Genomic DNA, 23,831 nt, shown 5'->3' with positions numbered 1-23,831 from the left:
CCCCCCTTCCCCACAAAGGAAGCTCCAGATGAGGTTTGATAGCAGATGTTTGACTCATGTTTTGCTTGCTCAGGATTCAACCCACAATTTTAGGGAAGTTTGGAAAAGCTCATTGCCTGTGTGACCACTTCCACAATTTTTTGTTTAGTTGAATAATTAAAACTGAAATATTAACTCAAAAAATTAAATACATAATCAGTTTACTTCGGATATATTTCGATAAACGATTAAATCTAATTAAACTTTACACGTTTTATACTTTTGCACATGAATCTGTGTTCAAAATGTCTCAAACGTGACCAACAGCTGTGAAAATCAATGAGAAAGCCACGATGATGACTTGTGGGAAATTTGAGACGTTGTGGAAGGGCTTGTTCTTCAAGTCTCTTCTTTCAAATGGCAACCACTCAACAATGTGGAGCGGTATTGGCAACCACTCAAGCAATGTGGAGCGGCATTGGCAACCACTCAAGCAATATGGAGCGGCATTGGCAACCACTCAAGCAATGTGGAGCAGCATTGGCAACCACTCAAGCAATATGGAGCGGCATTGGCAACCACTCAAGCAATGTGGAGCGGTATTGGCAACCACTCAAGCAATGTGGAGCGGTATTGGCAACCACTCAAGCAATGTGGAGTGGTATTGGCAACCACTCAAGCAATATGGAGCGGCATTGGCAACCACTCAAGCAATATGGAGCGGCATTGGCAACCACTCAAGCAATGTGGAGCGGTATTGGCAACCACTCAAGCAATGTGGAGGGGTATTGGAAACAGCTCAAGCAATGTGGAGGGGTATTGGAAACAGCTCAAGCAATGTGGAGCGGCATTGGAAAAGCTCATGCAATGTGGAGGGGTATTGGAAACAGCTCAAGCAATGTGGAGCGGCATTGGAAAAGCTCATGCAATGTGGAGCGGCATTGGCAACCACTCAAGCAATGTGGAGCGGTATTGGAAACAGCTCAAGCAATGTGGAGCGGCATTGGAAAAGCTCATGCAATGTGGAGCGGTATTGGAAACAGCTCATGCAATGTGGAGGGGTATTGGAAACAGCTCATGCAATGTGGAGGGGTATTGGAAACAGCTCATGCAATGTGGAGGGGTATTGGAAACAGCTCAAGCAATGTGGAGCGGTATTGGAAAAGCTCATGCAATGTGGAGCGGCATTGGAAACAGCTCAAGCAATGTGGAGCTGCATTGGCAACCACTCAAGCAATGTGGAGCGGTATTTTCACTCGTCATCTTGAGAGATGACCTGTAAATGTGGTGCAACACCATTTTGATTTCCTGCATGTTGGACATCATTGACACAGAAAGATTATCACCCCTTGATGTTCCAATTACTGGCTAAGCATGGTGACCATCGATAACTAGTGGATTAAACAAACAATTATCTGAACAATAAGAAAAAAAAAAAAACATACAAGAAAAAAAAGCTTATTACATATAACCAACCAAATCTCTGGATATTGGTGGAGCACATTTATTTAGTAACGATTTGTTTTCCTAACATTAGTTCCTCAAACAATAAATCCTCAAATGTAATGTGTAACACGCATGATGTGTGTGTGTGTGTGTGTTCTTATCCTGTTGTTTTCCCTTTTTCTCATTTTGTCTCTGTTAATTGACCCTTCAGCCTGAAATCCTGCTCTTTGTGAGATCATTGCCAATTCAAAAACGTCCTTCCAGTCACATTTCTCACCGACAACTCAGCTACACGTTCTTCCAAAAGAATGTAAAACTTTAAACCTGCATTTACAACACCCTCTTCTACCTATCTCCTCACATGCATTCCACAACTTGCTCACTTGCCGCACCTGAGGTTTGAAACCTGAGGTTTCAGCCAATGGGTGGAGTACTTGGCAACTTCAAGCATGTTTATTGTGTGTGAGGGGGGGGGGGGGAATCTCAGCTTTTCATTCCAGGCTCATTGCCTTGCCAACAAGGAAAGGATTCTAAAAAGAGCTCTCAAATGAAACAAACAACACAACGTTCCTTCAGCTTGCCTTTCAGTTTTCAATCCAACTTCAACCACAGAATGCTATTTTCTGTAACAGGGATTTGAAGCTTCCTCCATAACTTTAGAAACTTACAAAATAGTTTACTTTTAAGGTCACATCGATCCCCATAATGGGCAACTTCACAGATGATTTCAATATTGCATTGTGTCGCAAACAGCTTGTGTTTCCACTTCCGAAACCAACACCTTGAATAAATAAACTAAAATACACTGAAGTAGTTCGAACTAACATGCCAGGAAATCCTGTCTTTGTATTACTTCAAATAAAGCTGTTAACAGGGAGAGAAAAATAAACAACTCAGGAGATAAACATATTATAGATATTTACAACATCAGGTATCTTTGTGTAGCAATCAAAAAGGACTCATCCAGGCAAGTCGAGAGGATGGGGACTGAGTTGTGACCCATCTTAGAATGTATGGAAGACGTGCATGCGTAAAGACTGCATGACGGGTCACATTAATCAAAACAAAGTTCATGAAAAACCAGTTGAAGTGCAAGGGGAGAACCGGAAATGTGCACTCGGAGAGGTCTTTTGTTTTTGTATACTATGTCGAGGTTCATATGAGAGCTAAAACAGAATGTACAACAAAGGAAGCAGGAAACAAGAGGGAAGGACAAAACAGAAGAGCAACAAATATGAAGAGATCTGTGGAAGGGAGAGGGATAGGGGTGGGGAACACAGGGTAAACAAGATGGACACCACAGGGACTTGTGTTGGGTATGGGGTGGATTAACGGGGGAAAAAAGATCATGGTTTTGGATGGGGGAATATAAGAGGTGGTGGTGAACAGCTGTTTTGAAGACCTGGAAGGAAGAGTGGGATTGCAGAGAGTGTGGGAATAAAGAGGAATGAAAGAGTGAAGGTGAGCAGTGATTCTTGATTTTGGTAGTTTTACCAGAAGGGGGCTGCTGGCAGACCTCGAGTGCCCTACGGAAATATGTGGGCCACATATCGCAGACAGAGCGGGGGGTGGGGGTGGGGGACGAGACCGGAGATGAGATGGAAGAAGACAAACACCACCGTCCTGCCTGCAGTGAGAGACCCAAAGACTCGGCCTCATCACAGGAGATACCAGAGATCCTAAATGCCTTGGCTTCCACAGCATGAAGCCGAGAAAGGTCGGAGGCGGGAGCAGCAGCCCAGAGGGGAGAGCAGTAATCCATCAACCTATGGATGAAAGCTTCGTATGTGGTCAGGAGCTCAGGTGTGCCAAGGAAGATAAAGCGGAAATCATAGGTAAAGCGGAAAGCAGGTCTATAGATAAAGCAGAAATCTGCACTCGGAGAGGTCTATGGATAAAGCGGAAATCTGCACTCTAATAGATCTGCAGTTGAAGTAGAAATCAGCTCTCGAATAGTTCTGGAGACAAAGTGGAAATCTCCACTCAGAGAGGTCTGCAGATAAAGCGGATATCTGCACTCCGACAGTTTTGTTGACAAAGCTGAAATCTGCAATCTGATAGGTCTTTAGACAAAACAGAAATCAATGCTCGGACACGTCTGTCGATAAAGTGGAAATCTACGCTCGGATCGGTCTGGAGATGAAGTGGAAATCTACGCTCGGATTAGGTCTGAAGATCTACGGTCCGAGAGATGTGTCGATAAAGTGGAATTCTATGCTCGGATAGGTCTGTAGACAGATCAAATGAGATGACAGACCAAGTAGGCCTGTAGTTACTCGACAGATGGATGTTAAAGATGAATATGTCATTTATTGTATGGTTAGTGTGTTTTGTCGTTGGATATTACTCTTTATGGCAAATGGGTATATCTCATTTTACAAAATGTATTTTGATCATGTGGACATAAATGTTTCCATATTTATTGAAACACATTTAATAAATGACCAGTTGTCATTAAACCACCGCTCTGTTCATTCAATCTGATCTGATAAGTATCACTCTCAGACAGGAAAGTAGGTTCTGTGTAAACAGATTGTCCGGGTAGAGAATAGTGTGGGTGTTTGTTATTACATTCTCAGGGGTTGTGTTATTCCCATAGCCCTTTAGAGCATGAGGGAGAGATGGGGAAAGGGGAAAATCATGTTATTCCCATTTCCATTTGGAGGATGGGGGAGTGGGGGCATCAGGATGCACACAACCTCAGTCTTGAAAGTTTCCATAGCTGAGAATCTAACGCTGGACAAGTTACTAGTCCCAGGGGCGTCCAGGACCGGAATTGACAGCTCGGCTAGTCGATCAGCACACAATGGTCTACATTTTATATTCTGGAAAAACACTGGAATCTTTAACATCCACAAACAAGAGCTAACCGATGGAACAGCGAGCTTCATATACTCTCCAAAGATTGATGATCTCAAATGATGCAACAGACTCCCTGCAGAACACCAGTCATAAAGTTTCCATCAGGAATCAAACAAGGACGAGTCAAATCAAAGGCGATGCAGGAACATTGAGCTGATCTTCAAAGTTCCTTTTACATCAGTTACCAAATCTAGCAAGACCACATATCCACTGCCAATGCAAAGCAATCCTATATTATTTTTATGAGGTCGAAAATGAATTTGTTCATTAGATCTCATCACGTGACACATGGTCGTGCAGATTCAAACCCAGCAGGTGAACTGTGCAGATCTGCTTATCTAGTTAGCCTCCCGATTTTTATCAGACTGAGATTTGGGAACTTATCATTGCGGAGAAAGTAGTAAACTGGATCGGATCATCAATCCAACATGGTCATGCACCAGGTGAATCCCAAACTCAGGAAAGTCACGTTCTTTATCCAGATACCTTTCACTACTCACAGCTCGTCTGACTCGACCACGCTGTAATTGACAGATGATACTCAAACCACTCCACTTTCTTTAATCTACAAGAACCTTCTGCAATTCAGGGCTTTAGTGGAAGCATACTGGGTGATCATTATTGGGAATTGAAAATCTTACCCTTGCCTTCTCCATGTGCTGTTCATCCCATGAAGCCAAGTTAGAAAAGCAAGGAAACAGGAACAGCTGGAGCCGATGCCAGGATATTTCCACTAAGGAACGTTTGGATAAATCTGTTCCTTGATTGTACAAGGGAATACAAACAAAAACGCAAGTGCTCTCTTCCTTCCTTACTCATGCAACTAGAAAACTGGGAAACTAAATCGTCCCGTGAACAAATTCGTTTTTCCTGATCCCACTGTTTCATAATCCCAGCATTCCATGGCTGCGTGAAGGCAAATGATACCAAGGAAGGTTCATTATAATAAAGATTGTCAATGTAATAAGGATTGTCATGAGCACTGCTGGATATACTGGCCAATAGGAACCATGCTTACATACTGCTGAAGTCAGTGAAGGTTTATCCGGCTTGTGTTTAGCGCAATGGTCGACCTGACTCAGTAGTTAGCTCACCCGCTCTGTCTGGGACGTCCACGGTTTCAACACGGACCGGGTCACGACAAATATTATTTAAAATGGTACGTGCTGCTTCCTTGCTCAATGCTTAGCGTTTAAAAAAGAGAGAGCATGGACAAACAACCATAGGTTGGCTACCATTGCACAGGTTTGGTGGGCCTAATTACCTCCTCCTGCAAAAACACACACACACACACACCGGATTTGGCCACCAGGGACGCAGGACGTCGGCCATTATAAAGCTTGCAGTGAGAGTGTGAGAAATTTCTGAGGTTAACCTGAAGACTCAATAGCTCAGTGGACTGTTGCCACGTGAGCAATGAAGTCCTTGGGTTCAAGTCCTGGGTTGAGTCAGAGTTATTTTTCACACAAGCCCCATGCAGAATTTATTCCTGATTATTAAATATATATATATAATTTATTTATTTTTATTTTTTGCAGCCGTTAGAACCGTTAGACTCATGCTCGGTTCAAATACAGTAGGCCGTGTCAAAACGACCACAATGGTCGACCGTTTTGAAGACCTCCCCCACCCCCGTCGGACCTGCGTCTGAATGCCGCATTACTGTACAGATTGGGAGCCCCAAAATGTCCAGCGTCACACCGATAGGTGTCATGTGAATCAATCTAATTAGGCCGAACAACCGAAGTCACATGACATGGTCGTCCAAGTAATGTAGAAACTGAAAAACAATTATTCCCTTAACGGGTCCTCCAAAACCACCAAATGAGGCAGCAACCACAACCAGATTTCACCCCAAAACCAGGTATATTAAGAAAGAAATCATTTTGGCACGGGGGAAGGAAGAGACGAAACAATACAATCAATAATCAACAATTTTTTTTTTAAAAACCCTTAACCCACGACCGATAAGTGCCCATGAAACCAATGAACGATCGGGAGTGCTTAATTATCTGATATCTTAAGGCCTCAGTCGTTCCAGGAGAGATAAAGAACAGAAAAGAGACAGACAAGATAGAAATACCTTGGCTGTGCCTGGCGGGACACAGCAGGAACCGATGCACAGAAGTAGCTCAGGTGCGTCCTCGTTGCAGGTCATGGGCAGCACGCAGTGTGGGGCTTGTGAGGAGGAGAGGCCTGGCTGGGTGGGGGCACAGCTTGGTGCGGCAGCTCCGCACACTACAGGCACAGCTTTTCACGAGGTCGATCCCAGGTGTCTCCTCCTTGTCCCACTGCTGCGTGCGTATTTATTAACTCTGGCCCCCACCTCACACTACGACGTGCCACGCCCCTCCACGCTCACTCACCATTGGATGGTCCTGGTGGGTGGAGCGACCCTGCCTCAACCTTTCCCCCCACAGCTCAGACAGAGGCAACCCGTGGTGATCGCAATATTTGCTTGTTTTACTTTACCAGCTGGACTTGTGCCTGGCAGCCTTAGCAAATGTGAAGAAGGTACTGAAGTGACAGATTACAGAGGGAATAATGGTAAAAATGGGATCAAAAGGGTTGATAATTTTAGACACAGACATAGTGATGGGTAGACATCGTCGAACTATTACACAAGTGATGCATATCTAAAATCACAATTAATTACGAGAACTTTATGCTTATGATAGACATTCACTTAGAGGAAATAACTGCGCTATAAGAAGCATCTTTAACCTACTCGGAGCCATTTTCACAACAATATGTATTTTTGTGACAAAAACTTCAAAATTGATCACTTGACGTTTTACATCGGAGAAACCTTACAGTGCGATCCAGCAAAACAAAACAAGGTTATAGTATGTCCCAAAAGGAATCTTCACATGTACAGCGTGTCCCAGAAAAAAGGCATCACCTTGTGGACGTATAACCACTTTAAATTGCCCACCGAAGGTGGGCCGAGATGGGCCATCCCACCCAAAGGGTGGCAGTGCCAATGCTAGTGTCTTCTAAGAAACAATGCACTCACTCGGACCAAGTGAATGGATGTGTGAAAACATGACAAATTGATCCAACACAAAATAATTAATGAGTCAGAATCAAAAGGAGAGATAATGGTTTCTCAAGGAATGACTTGGAACGATGGAGAATGTCCATTGTGTGGCCTGCTATGCTATGTGGTTGGCCCAGATGAGGTCAAGACTCAAGGGGAGGCCTAGAAGTTGAAAATACTAAACTTTTTCCGGTGGATGACCAAAGAAATAGGTGGGTTCGTTTGATGATCACTCTGAAGTGATGGGGTGTGACTGTGGTATTGTCCAGGATTGAAGGACATGTTACACTTGTCAGACCAGAGTCTAATCCTTTCTAGATCAGGAGAGAGGGAGAGAGAGAGAGAGAGAGAGAGAGAGAGAGAGAGAGAGAGAGAGAGAGAGAGAGAGAGAGAGAGAGAGAGAGAGAGAGAGAGAGAGAGAGAGAGAGAGAGAGACAGCTGTTGTCTGCCTAGCAGATGGATGAGGTAGTGTACACCACCATGTGGAGTCGTCTACAAAAAGGAAGAGAGGGTTTTTCAAAAAAAGGATTATTTTCGACACGAATGTCTTCTGAAGTTGAAGAAACTTGACTGGCTGGGTCAGCCAAACCAAAAACAAGATTGTACTCCATGCCAGGAATAGCTGGAATTCCATGCAAGAAACCACTCCTTGTTCGAAAACAAAGGACAGTCTTGCTTGTGATCAGGAAGCATGACATTCAAGCTAAAACGATTGGAATATCTTCACATTAAAATACACAAGGTACCAGAAGCCGAGCTGTTAGTTGCCTTCACTTTGTAAAAGTATCATCACACAACCATTTTAAACTTTCCAAACTTTTGATTTCCCCAAACTTCACATCCTATCCACCCTCTCAATACCCCCACCATCTGTTCATTAACCATAGCTTCAAATAACACACTTTCTCAGAAATGTAACATTTATCTTTCAGGAGTAAACAAGAAAAAGAGCAATAAGAGATTGCAGACCCTCACCAGGACTTGTTTTGCACGGTGTTTGTGTTCTGGTGTGTTACAGAATGAATAACAGACATAACTAGAACTGTCACTTTATTACTGCTGCCAGTTCTGTTATTGCATATAGCACATTGGCTGCCGGGTCGCTATCATTTCTTGGAAGCATGGCAGTGCTGCTGATGCTGTGCCCCTCCGCCAGCACACAGGTACTCATTTCATTGACCTCAGAAGGATAACAGGCTGAGTCAACCCCACCTGATGTTAATTTAGTAGAAAAAAAGAGCTCGACTTTAGCACCCAAAGATCCCAAGCCAGCCACCCTCACCAATAAGCCAACACCAGGCTACTTTTGCCAGTGATAACCGGGTACCAAGACGTCCCGTTTTGAACGGACACCTGACCCTGACCCATGATGCTTTTTTTTATTATTCAATCGAATTCAGAATGGGGTTAAAATAAATTCAATTCAAATCAAATGGAAGACCAAATCGGTAAAGTCCTGCATTGGAGTAATCAGAAGGAACCCGAACAAGCAAAAAGCAAAGATGAAGTCATCATGAGGAACATGGATAGGATTTGGGTTTCAGCTGCTACTCATCTAGCCTTAAACCCACCCTGGCATAGCCAAATGGGCCTCATTCAAAACAAAACCCCACATCAAAAAAAAAAATAATTCTGGCTGCCAGACCACATGTCCAATCAAGTTGAAATATTTAAAATGCATTCCCTATCACTAGATGATCATATTTGTGAAGCTTCACGTCGATTGATTAAGTGGTTCCAGAGAAAACATTTAATATTTTTTCTGAAATCCAATATGGCTGCCAAACCATGTGACCTATGATGTGATATGTGTGAACCCTTTGTTCCTCATGGGTAGGCGGTCATATGTGTAACGTTTCGCCTCGATCTGTTCAGCCATTTCAGAGAAGAGGATAAAGTTTTTTTTCTATGCTGTTTCTTGTAGCCTCGGGGTAGCTCTTCATGATTCAGGGGGGTGACCGTTCGTAACCCTTGGGCAATTTGCTATATTAACCCTTTTATGCTGGTTACACCCAAATGCGCCCCAAAGCACTATTTTTTGCGATATCTTGTAAATAGCTGTGACCAAAAGTCATCACATTTATTTTTCATCATTATTATTCACAAGGAAAGTATCTTACAGCTGATTTGGACACAATTCGCCCAAACTTGATGATTATTAACCCTTTCCTGGCATTCCTAGGGGATCATATATATCCCAAACGTAGGCCTACATTTCCTGCTTTGATCCGTTTATCACCCATGCATATTAAGATGAACTATTGGCTGAGAGACTTCATTAGTTACTTAAACTGACAAAAGGTGGCACCATTGCATTGTTTCAGATATTAGAAGCACATGGCTGGGCACCACTCCCACTCTGCTGTGCAGGTTTGTCATGGAATAGGCTACCAGACTTCCAGTTGTCAAGCTTTATATGAAGTAGTTAGTAAAATAGAATCTCCAGATTAAAATACTAAACAAATTCAAATTGTATAAATTTAGTTTTTACAATGACAGTTATCAAAATGGGCATGACAGTTGTTGTTGGGTGCTGCCCTCTTTTAGCGAGATATGGCCTCTACTACCTTCGCAGTATGGAGAAGCTCCCACCTCATGTTCAGACCCATTTCATAAAGGGTGAACACGTCACTCGACACATTCGTGGCATCTGGAATGGGATTTGGAGCGACCAGTTCATCGAGTCCACATTCATGAGGTACGGGCACAGCAGTGGGGGCATCATTGGCATCACGCTCAAGGAAGAGACTCTTAAGGTTTGGGCACTTAGCCGCCACCTGTGTTGTAAGATTGAGACCGGTTTGGACGAGATGGAGGAGGATGGTGCAGATGGTTGCAGCCAAACGTCCCATAAGGAGGAATCCAAGGCGAGAATAGCTGCAGACGCTGAAGACAGAGATGGGATCCGTCAGAAGCTGGCGATCTGCATTGACCCATTGAATCGCATTGACCATCCTGACGAAATCGTGAATATAAGCAGTGGCAAGATTGGAGATTCCAGTGCGAATGTGCACAAGTCTGTTAGTATCGGAGAAGACCTGCTAGCAGAGTTTGAAAAAGGTTGGCCCCAGGGTTTCTAAGCCACCATAGCAAAAAAGATGAAAACTATGGCAGCAACAGCTAAGTCAGTACAACTTGGCAGTTCAAGAGTGACTGATCTTGATGCCATCTACGTGAGAGTGATAGCTTTGTTGTCAAGCGATCGGGACATTGACGTTACAGATGTAATATCGCATGAACTTGCGCCCGTTCCAACGTCAATGTTCACCAAGGACGGAATGCGCACAGCAAAAGCGAAATCAGTACTCAAACGTTCACTACAGGTGGAGGTCTCCAGTCGTCTCTCAGGATGTGCAGATGTGACAGTCATTGATGGCTCAGCTCTTCTATGGACAATTCATTGGCCAGCAAATGGTACCGTAGCAGACTGTGTCTCAAATATGAAGACACGGGTTGCTAAATACCTGAAGGACAGTGATGTCGACTTGATATTCGATAGGTACCATGATTTCAGCATAAAGTTGGTCACAAGGGATGGGAGAGAAACAGGAGTAAGCTGCACCCACCAACTGCACCTGACAACAAAGCTGCCAGCGCAAAAGGTTGTCTTGTCTTCTGTGGACAATAAGAAGCAACTCATCAAAATCATGTGCGACTAACTGGCTCGAGATAGGTTGTTCCACACCAGTAGCACCAGGAATCACAAGAGAAGACCCTTGCCCAGTTCAAGTGTCCAATGAAGACATAAGCGTAAGACATGACCTTGAGACGTCCCACGAAGAGGCTGATATCATTATTGTACAACAGGCGTTGAAATGTGCAAGCGAGGCCAGCAAACTGTCAGTCGTGTCAGATGACATGGATGTCTTCGTGCTCCTTGTCCACTTTTACAAGAAGGCCAATCTCACCCTCCAACTTACCATGGAATCCCCAAGTAAAGAGAAGACCATTGTGGACATTAAGCAGACGTACGGTGGTAAAACACAACAAAATTGTTGATGAACTTCTCCCTGCCCATGCTCTTTCAGGATGTGACACAGTTGCTTGCAACTTTGGGCTAGGGAAGGGCTGTGTACTTAAAACACTGAAGGCTGGCTATGAGTTATTGTCTGTAGGCGACATTGAAGCACCATTCACAGCTGTAGTGAAACAGGCCACAACCTTCATCTCTGCATGCTATGGTATGAAAAAAGCCAAAGACATGTCCGAGTCAAGATTGCTTGTCTGGGGTAAAAATAATGGGAAGGGTCACACATCATCACCCAAACTGTGCACCCTGCCGCCGACAAAGGAGGCTTTCACAGAAAATGTCAAGAGGGCTCACTATCAGGCAATCTTATGGCGAATGCTTGAAACTAGCCATCCACCGGCACTGGACCCTGAGGAATATGGATGGATGAGAGATGTCAAGAACAAGTCGCTGTCACCAATTACAGTCCCAGATGATGTGAAACTGGCCCCAGAATATGTTCTTGAAATGATCAGGTGTGGTTGCAAAAGTGAAAGTCCCTGTAATTCGAGAAGGTGTGGTTGTCAAGTCAGAGGTCTGCCTTGCACAATTTTCTGTGCCTGTTATGCAGTTGGCTGCTCATGTGTGCAGTAGCAAGGTTTGAGGAGATTGGGGAAGAAACTACTCGTTAGTAGATTATTTGTTTGTTTCACGAATTTAATTGATCTTATGGTAGGTCAAACTAAACACATTGAGTGTCTAACCCAGTCCATTTTGCATCAATGTCAGCAGGTCAGAAAGCAAGAGATGACATTAAAATCCCATGCCATCATTTTGGAGTGGTTTTGTGCAATAATGCGTCAAAGACCCCTGTTGTCTATAGATGTTAAAATGTTTTGTGCTGGGTAAAATCAGTCAGGAAAGGGTTAATATTGAGTATGAAGTCATTATTCTATCTTTTAAGTTGTTTTTGGTTCCCTTATTTGTGACTAAAGTAAGGATGAGGTGGTTATTGTGCAATCATATGTTGTCTGTGTTCAAATTGTATGTCCTGGGTTAAAATATCCCAGAAAGGGTTAATACTGAGTAATTCACAATTGTTTTATATCTTAAGTTATTTTTGGTTGCATAGTTTGTGAATAAACATCGATGCAAGTAAATGTGATGATGTTGGTTAGGTTTATTGCAATAAATAGTGAAAAAAATGCTTTTTTCATTATTTATGCGTTTACTGGCACAAAAGGGTTAATATAGCAAATTGCCCAAGGATTGCAAACGGTCACCCCCCTGAATCATGAAGAACGACCCCAAGGCTATAAGAAACAGCAATGAAAAAAAACTTTATCCGGCAAAACCAGGTTCACCCCCACTGCTCCAGGACTATGATGACGTCATCAAAAAAAACTTTTTGGACCATTTTATCCCTAGATTACTTTCAAAATTTTTCACACTGATCAGATGAAGCATTCTACATTTGTAATTATGACATCATAACGAAGGCACCTATGACATCACAAAAAATAATCACACTTATTCTTGGCATGTGCCAAGTTTCAATTATTTCCTTGGTGCGGTTTCAGAGAGAGAGGTGCAAAGTTTTTCTGTTTTTTTTTTTTCCCAACATGGCTGCCAAACCACGTGACCTGTGACGTCATAATTATTAAAACATTCTACATGAGTAGTTGCACCAATGGTGAAAATTTCGTCTCAATCTGACAGGCAGTTGTGGAGAAAAACAACGAAAGTTCTGTGCGACAAACAAACAAATGAAATTGCTCATTGAGCAAAGAATTGCCGGAATAACTTTGTCATATCTCCATGATCTCTGAAAAAACAAAAAACCTGGAAATAAATTTGGTTCTTATAAGTCGATAGTGCTCCTGTTTAATGAGTTATAGCACTTAGTTTGGTCATGATCATAACTTGGAAGTCAATCGGACTTGAAATGGCGTTTTTATCGCAATTTGAAAGTTTTGACCCGACCCCCCTGACATTCGACCCCCGACCGCTAAGAAGCGTGTTGGTGTGACACCCCCAATAAAACATATGGTTGGATGCAGAATTGGAAGATGCACATTTTGGTTTGAAGTCGATACGACCATTTTAGTGGACGTTATTGCGAAAATAAGAATTTCCGTTTTTCGGTGACCTTGACCTTGACCTTTGACCTAGATTCACCTAGAACGACAAGTATCTAAGTTGGACCATGGCCGACGTCTGCACCTAGTTTGGTCATGATCGCTGAAATGGTGTGGCTGCTACAGGGTAAACAAACACACAAACAAACAGACAGACAGACACACAGAATGACACACACAACTGACCAACATAAATGCCGAAATCCGAAGGATTCCTGCAATTAACAAACAAACAGACAGACAGACAGACAGACAGACAAACAAAAGGACCCAGATGCAATACCCTCTCGTTCAACAAGGGTAACGAGAAATCGTCTGAAAATGTAAATGCATCCCTTTGAATTCAGACTTCTTCTTCTTCTTCTTTGATGTGCTAAACATGATGAAAACAACAAAAAAAATTATTATTATTATTCACGATTTTACGAGCCCTTGACCTTTTGACCTCAAACACAATAGCCTGAGAGTAAAGAAGAGGAGAGTTCAGACGGGAGTAAGGTAGGGGACTTTCACTCAGAGAGTAGTTAATGCATGGAATGGTCTCCCTGGAAATGTAAGTGGCATCAGAAACAGGAGATAAGTTTAAATTAGAATTCGATATGTACCTGTAAGTTATGGAGATAGAGGGGTATGGGGATGTTTGCAGGACCTTGAGGTGGTTTGTTCATTGATTGGTGGTTGTGTGCATGTGTACGGAGTGCTGTTGGTGGGGGTCTCGTCAAGGGGTGTTGTGTGGTCGTCGTTGTGTGTTTTTAACCAAAACCGTCTCCACCCATGTCCCCTCCTCCACTGGAAAAAAAAATACAAAAAAGAACTGAAAAAAACCGACAAAAACAACAAAACGACACAAAAAGAACACTTCATTGAAGTTTTTTTTTTCCACACTTTTCTTCCTTGGATCTAGTGTTGATAAATCCATGTGGTGTCCATGTGGTGCACACATCATGGGCTGAATGACCTCCACCTGTGTTATGTCTAATTTCCTTGTGATTCCTTGTGTGATCACAGAAATTAATCAGCAAAACTCGAAGGAGAATGAAAGAAGGAATGTGAAGGAGCACAACAAAGTGAAAGGAATGACAGAAATAAAAGGACGAGAAGAGGCTTGTGAACCTCGACATGTCAACATTAACGGGTTATTACATGATGGAGTTTACATTAACGGTTTAATATATGGTGGAGTTTACATTAACGGTTTAATATATGGTGGAGTTTACAATAACAGGTTATTATATGGTGGAGTTCACATTAACAGTTTAATATATGATGGAGTTTACATTAACGGGTTATTATATGGTGGAGTTTACATTAACGGTTTAATATATGGTGGAGTTTACATTAACGGTTTAATATATGGTGGAGTTCACATTAACAGGTTATTATATGGTGGAGTTCACATTAACGGTTTAATATATGATGGAGTTTACATTAACGGGTTATTATATGGTGGAGTTTACAATAACAGGTTATTATATGGTGGAGTTTACATTAACAGGTTATTATATGGTGGAGTTTACATTAACGGTTTAATATATGGTGGAGTTTACATTAACGGTTTAATATATGGTGGAGTTCACATTAACAGGTTATTATATGGTGGAGTTCACATTAACGGTTTAATATATGATGGAGTTTACATTAACGGGTTATTATATGGTGGAGTTTACAATAACAGGTTATTATATGGTGGAGTTCACATTAACGGTTTAATATATGATGGAGTTTACATTAACGGGTTATTATATGGTGGAGTTTACATTAACGGTTTAATATATGGTGGAGTTTACATTAACAGGTTATTATATGGTGGAGTTCACATTAACGGTTTAATATATGATGGAGTTTACATTAACGGTTTATTATATGGTGGAGTTTACAATAACAGGTTATTATATGGTGGAGTTCACATTAACGGTTTAATATATGATGGAGTTTACATTAACGGTTTTATATATGATGGAGTTTACATTAACAGTTTTATATATGATGGAGTTTACATTAACGGGTTATTATATGGTGGAGTTTACATTAACGGGTTATTACATGGTGGAGTTTACATTAACGGTTTAATATATGATGGAGTTTACATTAACGGGTTATTATATGGTGGAGTTTACATTAACGGTTTAATATATAGTGGAGTTTACATTAACAGGTTATTATATGGTGGAGTTTACATTAACAGGTTATTATATGGTGGAGTTTACATTAACAGTTTAATATACGATGGAGTTTACATTAACGGTTTACTATATGATGGAGTTTACATTAATGGGTTATTTTATGGTGGAGTTTACATTAACAGGTTATTATATGGTGGAGTTCACATTAACGGTTTAATATATGATGGAGTTTACATTAACGGGTTATTATATGGTGGAGTTTACAATAACAGGTTATTATATGGTGGAGTTCACATTAACGGTTTAATATGTGATGGAGTTTACATTTACGGTTTAATATATGATGGAGTTTACATTAACGGGTTATTATATGGTGGAGTTTACAATAACAGGTTATTATATGGTGGAGTTCACATTAACGGTTTAATATATGATGGAGTTTACATTAACGGGTTATTATATGGTGGAGTTTACATTAACGGGTTATTATATGGTGGAGTTTACAATAACAGGTTATTATATGGTGGAGTTCACATTAACGGTTTAATATATGATGGAGTTTACATTAACGGGTTATTATATGGTGGAGTTTACATTAACAGGTTATTATATGGTGGAGTTCACATTAATGGTTTAATATATGATGGAGTTTACATTAACGGTTTAATATAATATGGAGTTCACATTAACGGGTTATTATATGGTGGAGTTCACATTAACGGTTTAATATATGATGGAGTTTACAATAACAGGTTATTATATGGTGGAGTTTACATTAACGGTTTAATATATGGTGGAGTTCACATTAACAGTTTATTATATGGTGGAGTTCACATTAACAGGTTATTATATGATTGAGTTTACATTAACGGGTTATTATATAGTGGAGTTTACATTAACGGGTTATTATATTGTGGAGTTTACATTAACGGGTTATTATATGGTGGAGTTTACATTAACGGGTTATTATATAGTGGAGTTTACATTAACGGGTTATTATATGGTGGAGTTTACATTAACGGGTTATTATATGGTGGAGTTCACATGAACGATTTATTATTTGATGGAGTTCACATTAACGGTTTATTATATGGTGGAGTTTACATGAATGGTTTATTATTTGATGGAGTTTACATTAACGGTTTATTATATGATGGAGTTTACATGAATGGTTTATTATTTGATGGAGTTTACATTAACGGTTTATTATATGATGGAGTTTACATTAACGGTTTATTATCTGATGGAGTTTACATTAACGGTTTATTATATGATGGAGTTTACATTAACGGTTTATTATATGGTGGAGTTTACATTAACAGGTCATTATATGGTGGAGTTTACATGAATGGTTTATTATTTGATGGAGTTTACATTAACGGTTTATTATATGGTGGAGTTTACATGAATGGTTTATTATTTGATGGAGTTTACATTAACGGTTTATTATATGATGGAGTTTACATTAACGGTTTATTATCTGATGGAGTTTACATTAACGGTTTATTATATGGTGGAGTTTACATTAACAGGTTATTATATGGTGGAGTTTACATGAATGGTTTATTATTTGATGGAGTTTACATTAACGGTTTATTATATGATGGAGCTTACTTTTACAGGTTATTATATGATGCAGTTTACATTAATGGTTTATTATATGATGGAGTTTACATTAACGGTTTATTATATGATGGAGCTTACTTTTACAGGTTATTATATGATGCAGTTTACATTAATGGTTTATTATATGATGGAGTTTACATTAACGGTTTATTATATGATGGAGCTTACTTTTACAGGTTATTATATGATGCAGTTTACATGAACGGTTTATTATTTGATGGAGTTTACATTAACGGTTAATTATATGGTGGAGTTTACAGTAACAAGTTATTATATGCTGCAGTTTACATGAACAGTTTATTATATGATGAGGTTTACATTTATGGTTTATTATATGATGGAGTTTACTTTAACAGGTTATTATATGATGGAGTTTACATGAACGGTTTATTATTTGATGGAGTTTAAATCCATGGGATATATTTGTATTGTTGCACATATTACCAGTAAATATTTCAATCAAGCTGCGATGAACACGTTTGGACAAATATACAGTACTTGTGAGTGAGTGAGTGAGTGAGTGAGTGAACATGTGAATAGGTCACTCTTCTGAACCTCCACCCCCCCTCCAATCCGTACACACCATGTACGTACCGATGTGTGCTGTCCCGCACTAGTTGTCACATGACACAGATAATCTCGACATTACAAAAATGAATCAATTAGCATTTAACGAATGAAATACACGAATATCAAATAAACATACAAACACGAACCCGTCGCTCAGATTGACGACACAGCATATAATGGACGATCAAGATTCATACTCTTTACACTCCGCACTCAAAGTTCGCCTCGTCCACTTCACTCCACGTACGTAATAAATACATGGCACTCCAAGTGGAGGTTGATTTTCTGAGTGAATGGCGAGAGTAAGTGAATCGTGAGTCCATGATTGGCAGAAGGAACCAAGAGTGTGTGTAAGTGAACCATGGGGCGTGTGTGACACAAATGAGTGATTATATACGAAGTACGTTTGAGCGTGTGCTGGTTGTGTGAGCAATTGTGCGTACACGTGTGTGTGAGAGTGTCAAGGTACAACGACCTTGTCCATGTGAATGCGTGTGACCTGTCACGTTCATGTGCACGAGGAAGCGTGTGTGTGTGTGTGTGTGTGTGTGTGTGTGTGTGTGTGTGTGTGTGTGTGTGTGTGTGTGTGTGTGTGTGTGTTATGTACACGTACATGAGCGAGTTGCGTACACACACACACACACACACACACACACACACACACACACACACACACACACACACACACACACACACACACACACACACGAGTCCGAGTGCGAGTTCGCTCCGCTCAACGAGCCCCGAGTGAGTAACTGTTTTGACATTTTCTCACAGCCGCCAAACAGGGGCCCAGGCGGTGATTAATCACACAGAGGCTCGTGGGTCCACGCACAGAGTGCACGGACGGCACGGAGACCGGCACGGAGACCGGCACGGAGTGCACGCGATGACGGGTCGAGCGGTTGAGGAATGAAGGTAAAAGTAAGAGGTTGTATTCGCCGGTACAAGTAAGCGCGGGAAGGGACGCGTCCATCAGGTGAGTCCACCCAGGTGCCGCCATGTGGACATGTACACTCAGATCCGTGCACGGGGTACGCACGGGGTACACACGGGGTACGCACGGGGTACGCACGGGGTACGCACGGGGTACGCACGGGGTACACACGGGGTACGCACGGGGTACGCACGGGGTACGCACGGGGTACGCACGGGGTACACATGGGGTACGCACGTATCTCCGCAGTTTCCTCTCGGGGGGAGATTTCCTCAGCCAGCCGGAGCACAACACCTCACCGCCTGCACTCATGGTGTCGCGGGCACAAGACGAGGAGGGAGGGGTGAAGATGATGAAGAGGAAGAGGAAGAGGAGAGTGGTCCACCGGATAGATGAGACGGAAATGGGAGCGCTTCGGGATGGGAAGGGGGATCTGACATCGGAGCGAAATTCAACCGCGAAACGTGAGGAATGGCGTGATGGACAGTGTAGGAAATGAGGAAAGATTGTGTAAGGGAGGGAGGAGGAGCGTTGGGGGAGATGATGGACGGAGGGTGAGGAAACAGAGTCAAGAGGGGCGGGGACAGAGTCAAGAGGGGGTGGGTCAACAAGGAAGGAGGAGAGTAGGGAGAGCCGGTGATGTACAAAGGGTCAGAGGGGTAGTAGGAGAGCAATTGGTGATCAGGGAGATTATCATCATCTGTGAGATTTAAATAATTATTTCGTCCCATTTAAAGGTCTTGTATTCCATAGGACCAGTTCAACAGTCTTGGAGGATCGGACAACCAATCCAACCCCCAAAATGCATGATACATGGACCTTGGTAAGGCCTAAGTCACATTTGCTCTACGGCGAGGATACGGCGGCCGTACGCCCTCTGAATTGACAGAAACGTGCGGCGGCCGCAGAGTTTCCCTGGTGGCCTCAGGGTGGCCCTACGCCGCTTGGCTATATTTTACAGGCCGTAATGTCGCCATGGAATTATAGTGAGGAGTTATAACTTTTTTCATTTCTACGTTCGCCGTAGCAATTGGACAAGCCGAAACAAAAGAACTGGTATAAAAGAACCCACTCGTTACCGTCCGTCTGGCCGCACGTTCGCCTTAGGGCCCCCTGCGGTCCACCTGCGGTCGCCTTGCGGTCGCCTTCCGGGCATCTTGCGTCTGCCTTGAAAATTCTATGGCCGCCGCAGGAACGCCCTAAGGTCACCGTGCGACATCAAATCAAAGACCGTATGGTACCCCCACGTTTTTGGTCTCCACAATTTATGAATACGCCATGCAGCTCCCCGAAACATGAAAACATATGTGACTGCTACATTGTGTGACCGTGGAAATACTGCAGCCGCCATATAATTGCTAGTGGCCATAGATTTTGAAGACCCCACGGCCGCCGTGGCAAATGTGACTGAGGCCTAATTTCATGCTGTACACAAAGGGTGTGACCCACAAATTACGGTTCCAATATCAAATAGTCATCAGAAATAAATAAATGGAAAACAACATTTTTCAAAGTTTTAAATTATTTTCGTTTCCAAGTGTCGACTGTGACACGTAACTTCACATTTACAGTAAATGACGTCCACACAAGACAAAGCGCAGAGTGTGTTGCCTTGTTTATAAACACCAAATTAGCAACACAGGTTCAATGAAGGTTCAGCACGACCAATGGTAGGTGAAGCAGCCATCATCGAGTTTTTTTTTTCTTCGATTTAAAAAAAAAAAAACTTATTTTAAAAAACGGAGACCGGGAGCAAGTCTTTAAGGCCTAAGTCACACTTGCTCTACGGCTCGGATACGGCGGCCGTACCCCCCTGAATTGACAGAAACGTGCGGCGGCCGCAGAGTTCCTGAGGTGGCCTCAGGGTGGCCCTACGCCGTATGGCTATATTTTACAGGCCGTAGGGATCACCGTGGAATTATAGCACGGAGTTATAACATTTTTTATTTCTACGTTGGCCGTAGCAATTCGGCAAACCAAGCTGTGATGTAGATGTGTTCCACGTCGACCGTACGTAGGGCGTACGGTGGGCCTGCGTTATTTGTGCGGCTGCCGTAGGCTCTTATCAATGAAAAATGAATTTTTGCCAACCCCCAAAAAATTAAGGCGGCCGCTACTATTTCCACGGTCACCGTAGGGTAGTCCTAAGGTGTCCCTGTGTTCAACGTACGGTGGCCTTGCGGTCTGTGTGACTACCTGTGGGCAACGCAGGGCCGACGCACGGTTCCCCTACGCCCGCCGTGCGTCCTACGTGCGGCCTCCGTGGCAGTCTGCGTTGACCGTGCGTCCACCGTGCACTACCGCTAGAGATCGGAGTATAGATGTTTGCCTATACAGTGGTGCCCCCAGAATCCGAATTTAATTCGTTCCAGGAGGCTGTTCCGATTGCAAAAAGTTCAGATTCCAAAAATATTTTCCCAATAAGAAATAATGGAAAGTGAATTAATCCGTTCCTGGACCCCAAGAAAACCCACTTTCAACTGAAATTCCCCATGTTTAAGGTAAAATAAGATGAGTGAATGACCTTCGGTGGCGATGTATTGTATGTAAACTGGTACAATCACCACATCCCAAGGTCCACACAGGCTCGAGCTCCGTCCTGGGTTCCGATCGCTCGCGCACTCTGTGAGAGTGCTGCCCCCAGGGCAGCTCATCAAACATGACGCCCCCAGAACCACAACCACTTTCATCAAACGCATCGGGCTGAGGTAATCATGGATATTCCAAATTACAACCGGTTTTGCTGTGAAATTCAATGCTTGCCCGACAGTTCGTCACATCACGTGATCGGATTGCCTTTTTGTTGCTAATTAAAACACAAGTGAAATGAGAACGAGAGAAGAACCTTCAGAGGGTAGGCTTTATTCCATTTGATTGGAGCCGCTTCTACGGGCACACCAGGAAATACAGACGCTGCATGGAGTACAAGCAGTAAGGTATACACGCGCAACTAATCACCGCAAAATAAATCAGTATTATATATCAATCAGTGTTCTCACCATTCAATGAGCACCAAGTGAATCGCCGACATAAAACGACAATGCCCCTGGGACAATCCCCCCGACCGAGCCGAACCTCAGCTTTATCTCTTCTGTGCTCGAGCCGGGCAACATGTGATCACACGTCACGACCTTCAATTCACCACATTCTCCCCGTCTTTAAAATGTAACTAGAAGCCCAGCGAACGCACCATGATTACTTCAGCGCTATAGGAGTATACATTTCAAGCAACGCGAACTATCTAAACTACAGAAGCATACATGCCAAGCAGTGAGGATTATTTTGAGTTGTAGGAGCATGGTAATGAGCATCGATATATGATGTAACGAGCATATAGGAGCATGAGCATCGAGGATGCCGATAATCCCCTTTACAGATTGAGTCGGCGAGGGGGTATTATTCGTCGACCTCTCCGGGAGTAGATGGCGGTTTCACTTGAGGAAGGCTTCCGATCCTCTTGGTGAGCCTCGACTCGTGCCGGAGATGACTCCCCGATCGCTCTCGGGTGGAACGCGGTAGCTCCGTCGTCTCCCTTCTCGGGTGGAGTCCCTGGGGGGGGGGGAACACCTGGGGAGGGGATGTCAGAGGGAGGTGTGCCAGATGGTGGTGTACCTGCGGGAGGAGTACCTGAGGGAGCCAAATGACGAACCGACACAGTGGTCTCCCTGCCATCCGGGAGCTTGACATGAGCGTATTCTGGATTAGTATCGATGAGCTCGACCCCTTCCACCATGGGTTCATACTTGCTTTGTCGTACCGGGCGTTTCATGAACACTGTTCCGGGATGGGTTAGCGAGTTGGGCACCGATTGGCCGTCAACATAACGTCGTTGGTGAGTAAACATTCGTTCGTGAGGAGTTGCATTGGTGGACGTGCAGAGCAAAGAGCATATGGAATTCAGAGCGTCGGGAAGGGTAACCTCCCACCGCTCGGGGCCCAGTCCTCTTGATTTCAATGCCAGAGTTACGGCTTTCCAAATGACTCCGTTATACCGTTCCACCTGCCCATTACCCTGTGGGTTGTAACCCGTCGTTCGACTAGTTGCTATGCCGTGCTCTAATAGGAATTGTTTTAGCCCGGCCGACATGAAACACGGCCCTCTGTCTGAATGTATGTACGAAGGTTTCCCAAACATAGCGAAGAGGTCAGACAGACATTTCACGACAGTGCCCGAGGTCATATCCGAGCACGGAAATGCGAAAGGGAACCTTGAATACTCATCAACAACAGTGAATATGTATCTGTTGTCTGTCTCGGTCGGCAGGGGCCCTTTGAAGTCAATGTTTAGTCTCTCGAAGGGAGAAGTGGCCTTGATCAGTCTGCCAGAAGCCGCATCATAGAATCTGGGTTTTAGTTCAGCACAAACAGGGCATGAAGCATTCATTTGTTTAATATCTTCAATAGAATAGGGAAAGTTCTGTCTGCGCACGAAATGTGCCATTCTGGTTACCCCCGGGTGGCACAGAGACACATGGAGGTCTTGCAAAGCCCGACTGATTGTCGCTGAACAGTAGACCCGAGAGAAGGTATCTGCAGCAGGGTTTTCCCTCCCGGGCCGGTAAACAATGTCGTAACTATAGCAGGCTAGGTCTATCCGCCATCTCATAATTTTTTCATTCTTAATTTTCCCGTTATTTTTCCCATCAAACATGAATGCCACAGATCGTTGGTCCGTAACGAGCATGAAGTGGTTTCCCAGTAAACAATGTCTCCATTTACGCAGCGCTTCGACGATGGCGTACGCCTCCTTCTCTATTGCCGAGTGTCTCTGCTCGCTTCCAGAAAGAGTTCTCGAGAAGAACGCGACCGGCCGCCCAGACTGATTAAGCGTGGCAGCTATCGCGTAATCTGAAGCATCTGTTTCCACCACGAAGGGCACCGAGCTATCGATCGATAATACCACGGAATTACTGATATCGTCTTTGAGGTTGTGGAAAGCTGTTACAACAGCGGCATCTGGTGGAAAGTTTTTGCAATGCACTAGGGGATGTATTTTCTCGGAGTATTGCGAAATCCATCTTGCATAGTAAGCGAACATCCCGATCACCCGGCGCATTGTCTGCAGGTCCTGAGGTGGGGGTAGCTCACGAAGTGGGTGCAATCGTTCAGGATCAGGCTTAATCGTGCCGTCGGCTATCGTGTAGCCGAGAAGGTCAATTGA

General features: G+C 43.2%; 1 protein-coding gene across 6 annotated transcripts in view; it reads right to left on the bottom strand.

Moving 5' to 3' along the window:
• LOC147009039 (GRB2-associated-binding protein 1-like) overlaps positions 1-19,213 on the bottom strand; it is a 94,334-nt gene extending 75,121 nt beyond the window's left edge. For 5 of the 6 annotated variants that reach the window (XM_085864139.1, XM_085864141.1, XM_085864142.1 and 2 more), the window contains exon 1: positions 18,908-19,213. In XM_085864139.1, the coding sequence (XP_085720265.1) occupies positions 18,908-18,982 (75 nt within the window). In that variant the 5' untranslated portion in view covers positions 18,983-19,213. Of the gene's footprint in view, positions 1-6,370; positions 6,557-18,907 lie in introns of those variants that run through there. The other variant, XM_085864140.1, reaches the window with a different exon arrangement.
• Positions 19,214-23,831: the final 4,618 nt, after the last annotated feature.

The sequence above is a fragment of the Eptatretus burgeri genome, chromosome 18 (genome assembly GCF_056783735.1).
Source record: "Eptatretus burgeri isolate ZD-2024b chromosome 18, Ebu_testis_v1, whole genome shotgun sequence".
Taxonomy (NCBI): Eukaryota; Metazoa; Chordata; class Myxini; order Myxiniformes; family Myxinidae; genus Eptatretus; species Eptatretus burgeri.
Note: the sequence above shows the minus strand (reverse complement) of the source record. Positions and strands in the feature narration are given on the sequence as shown.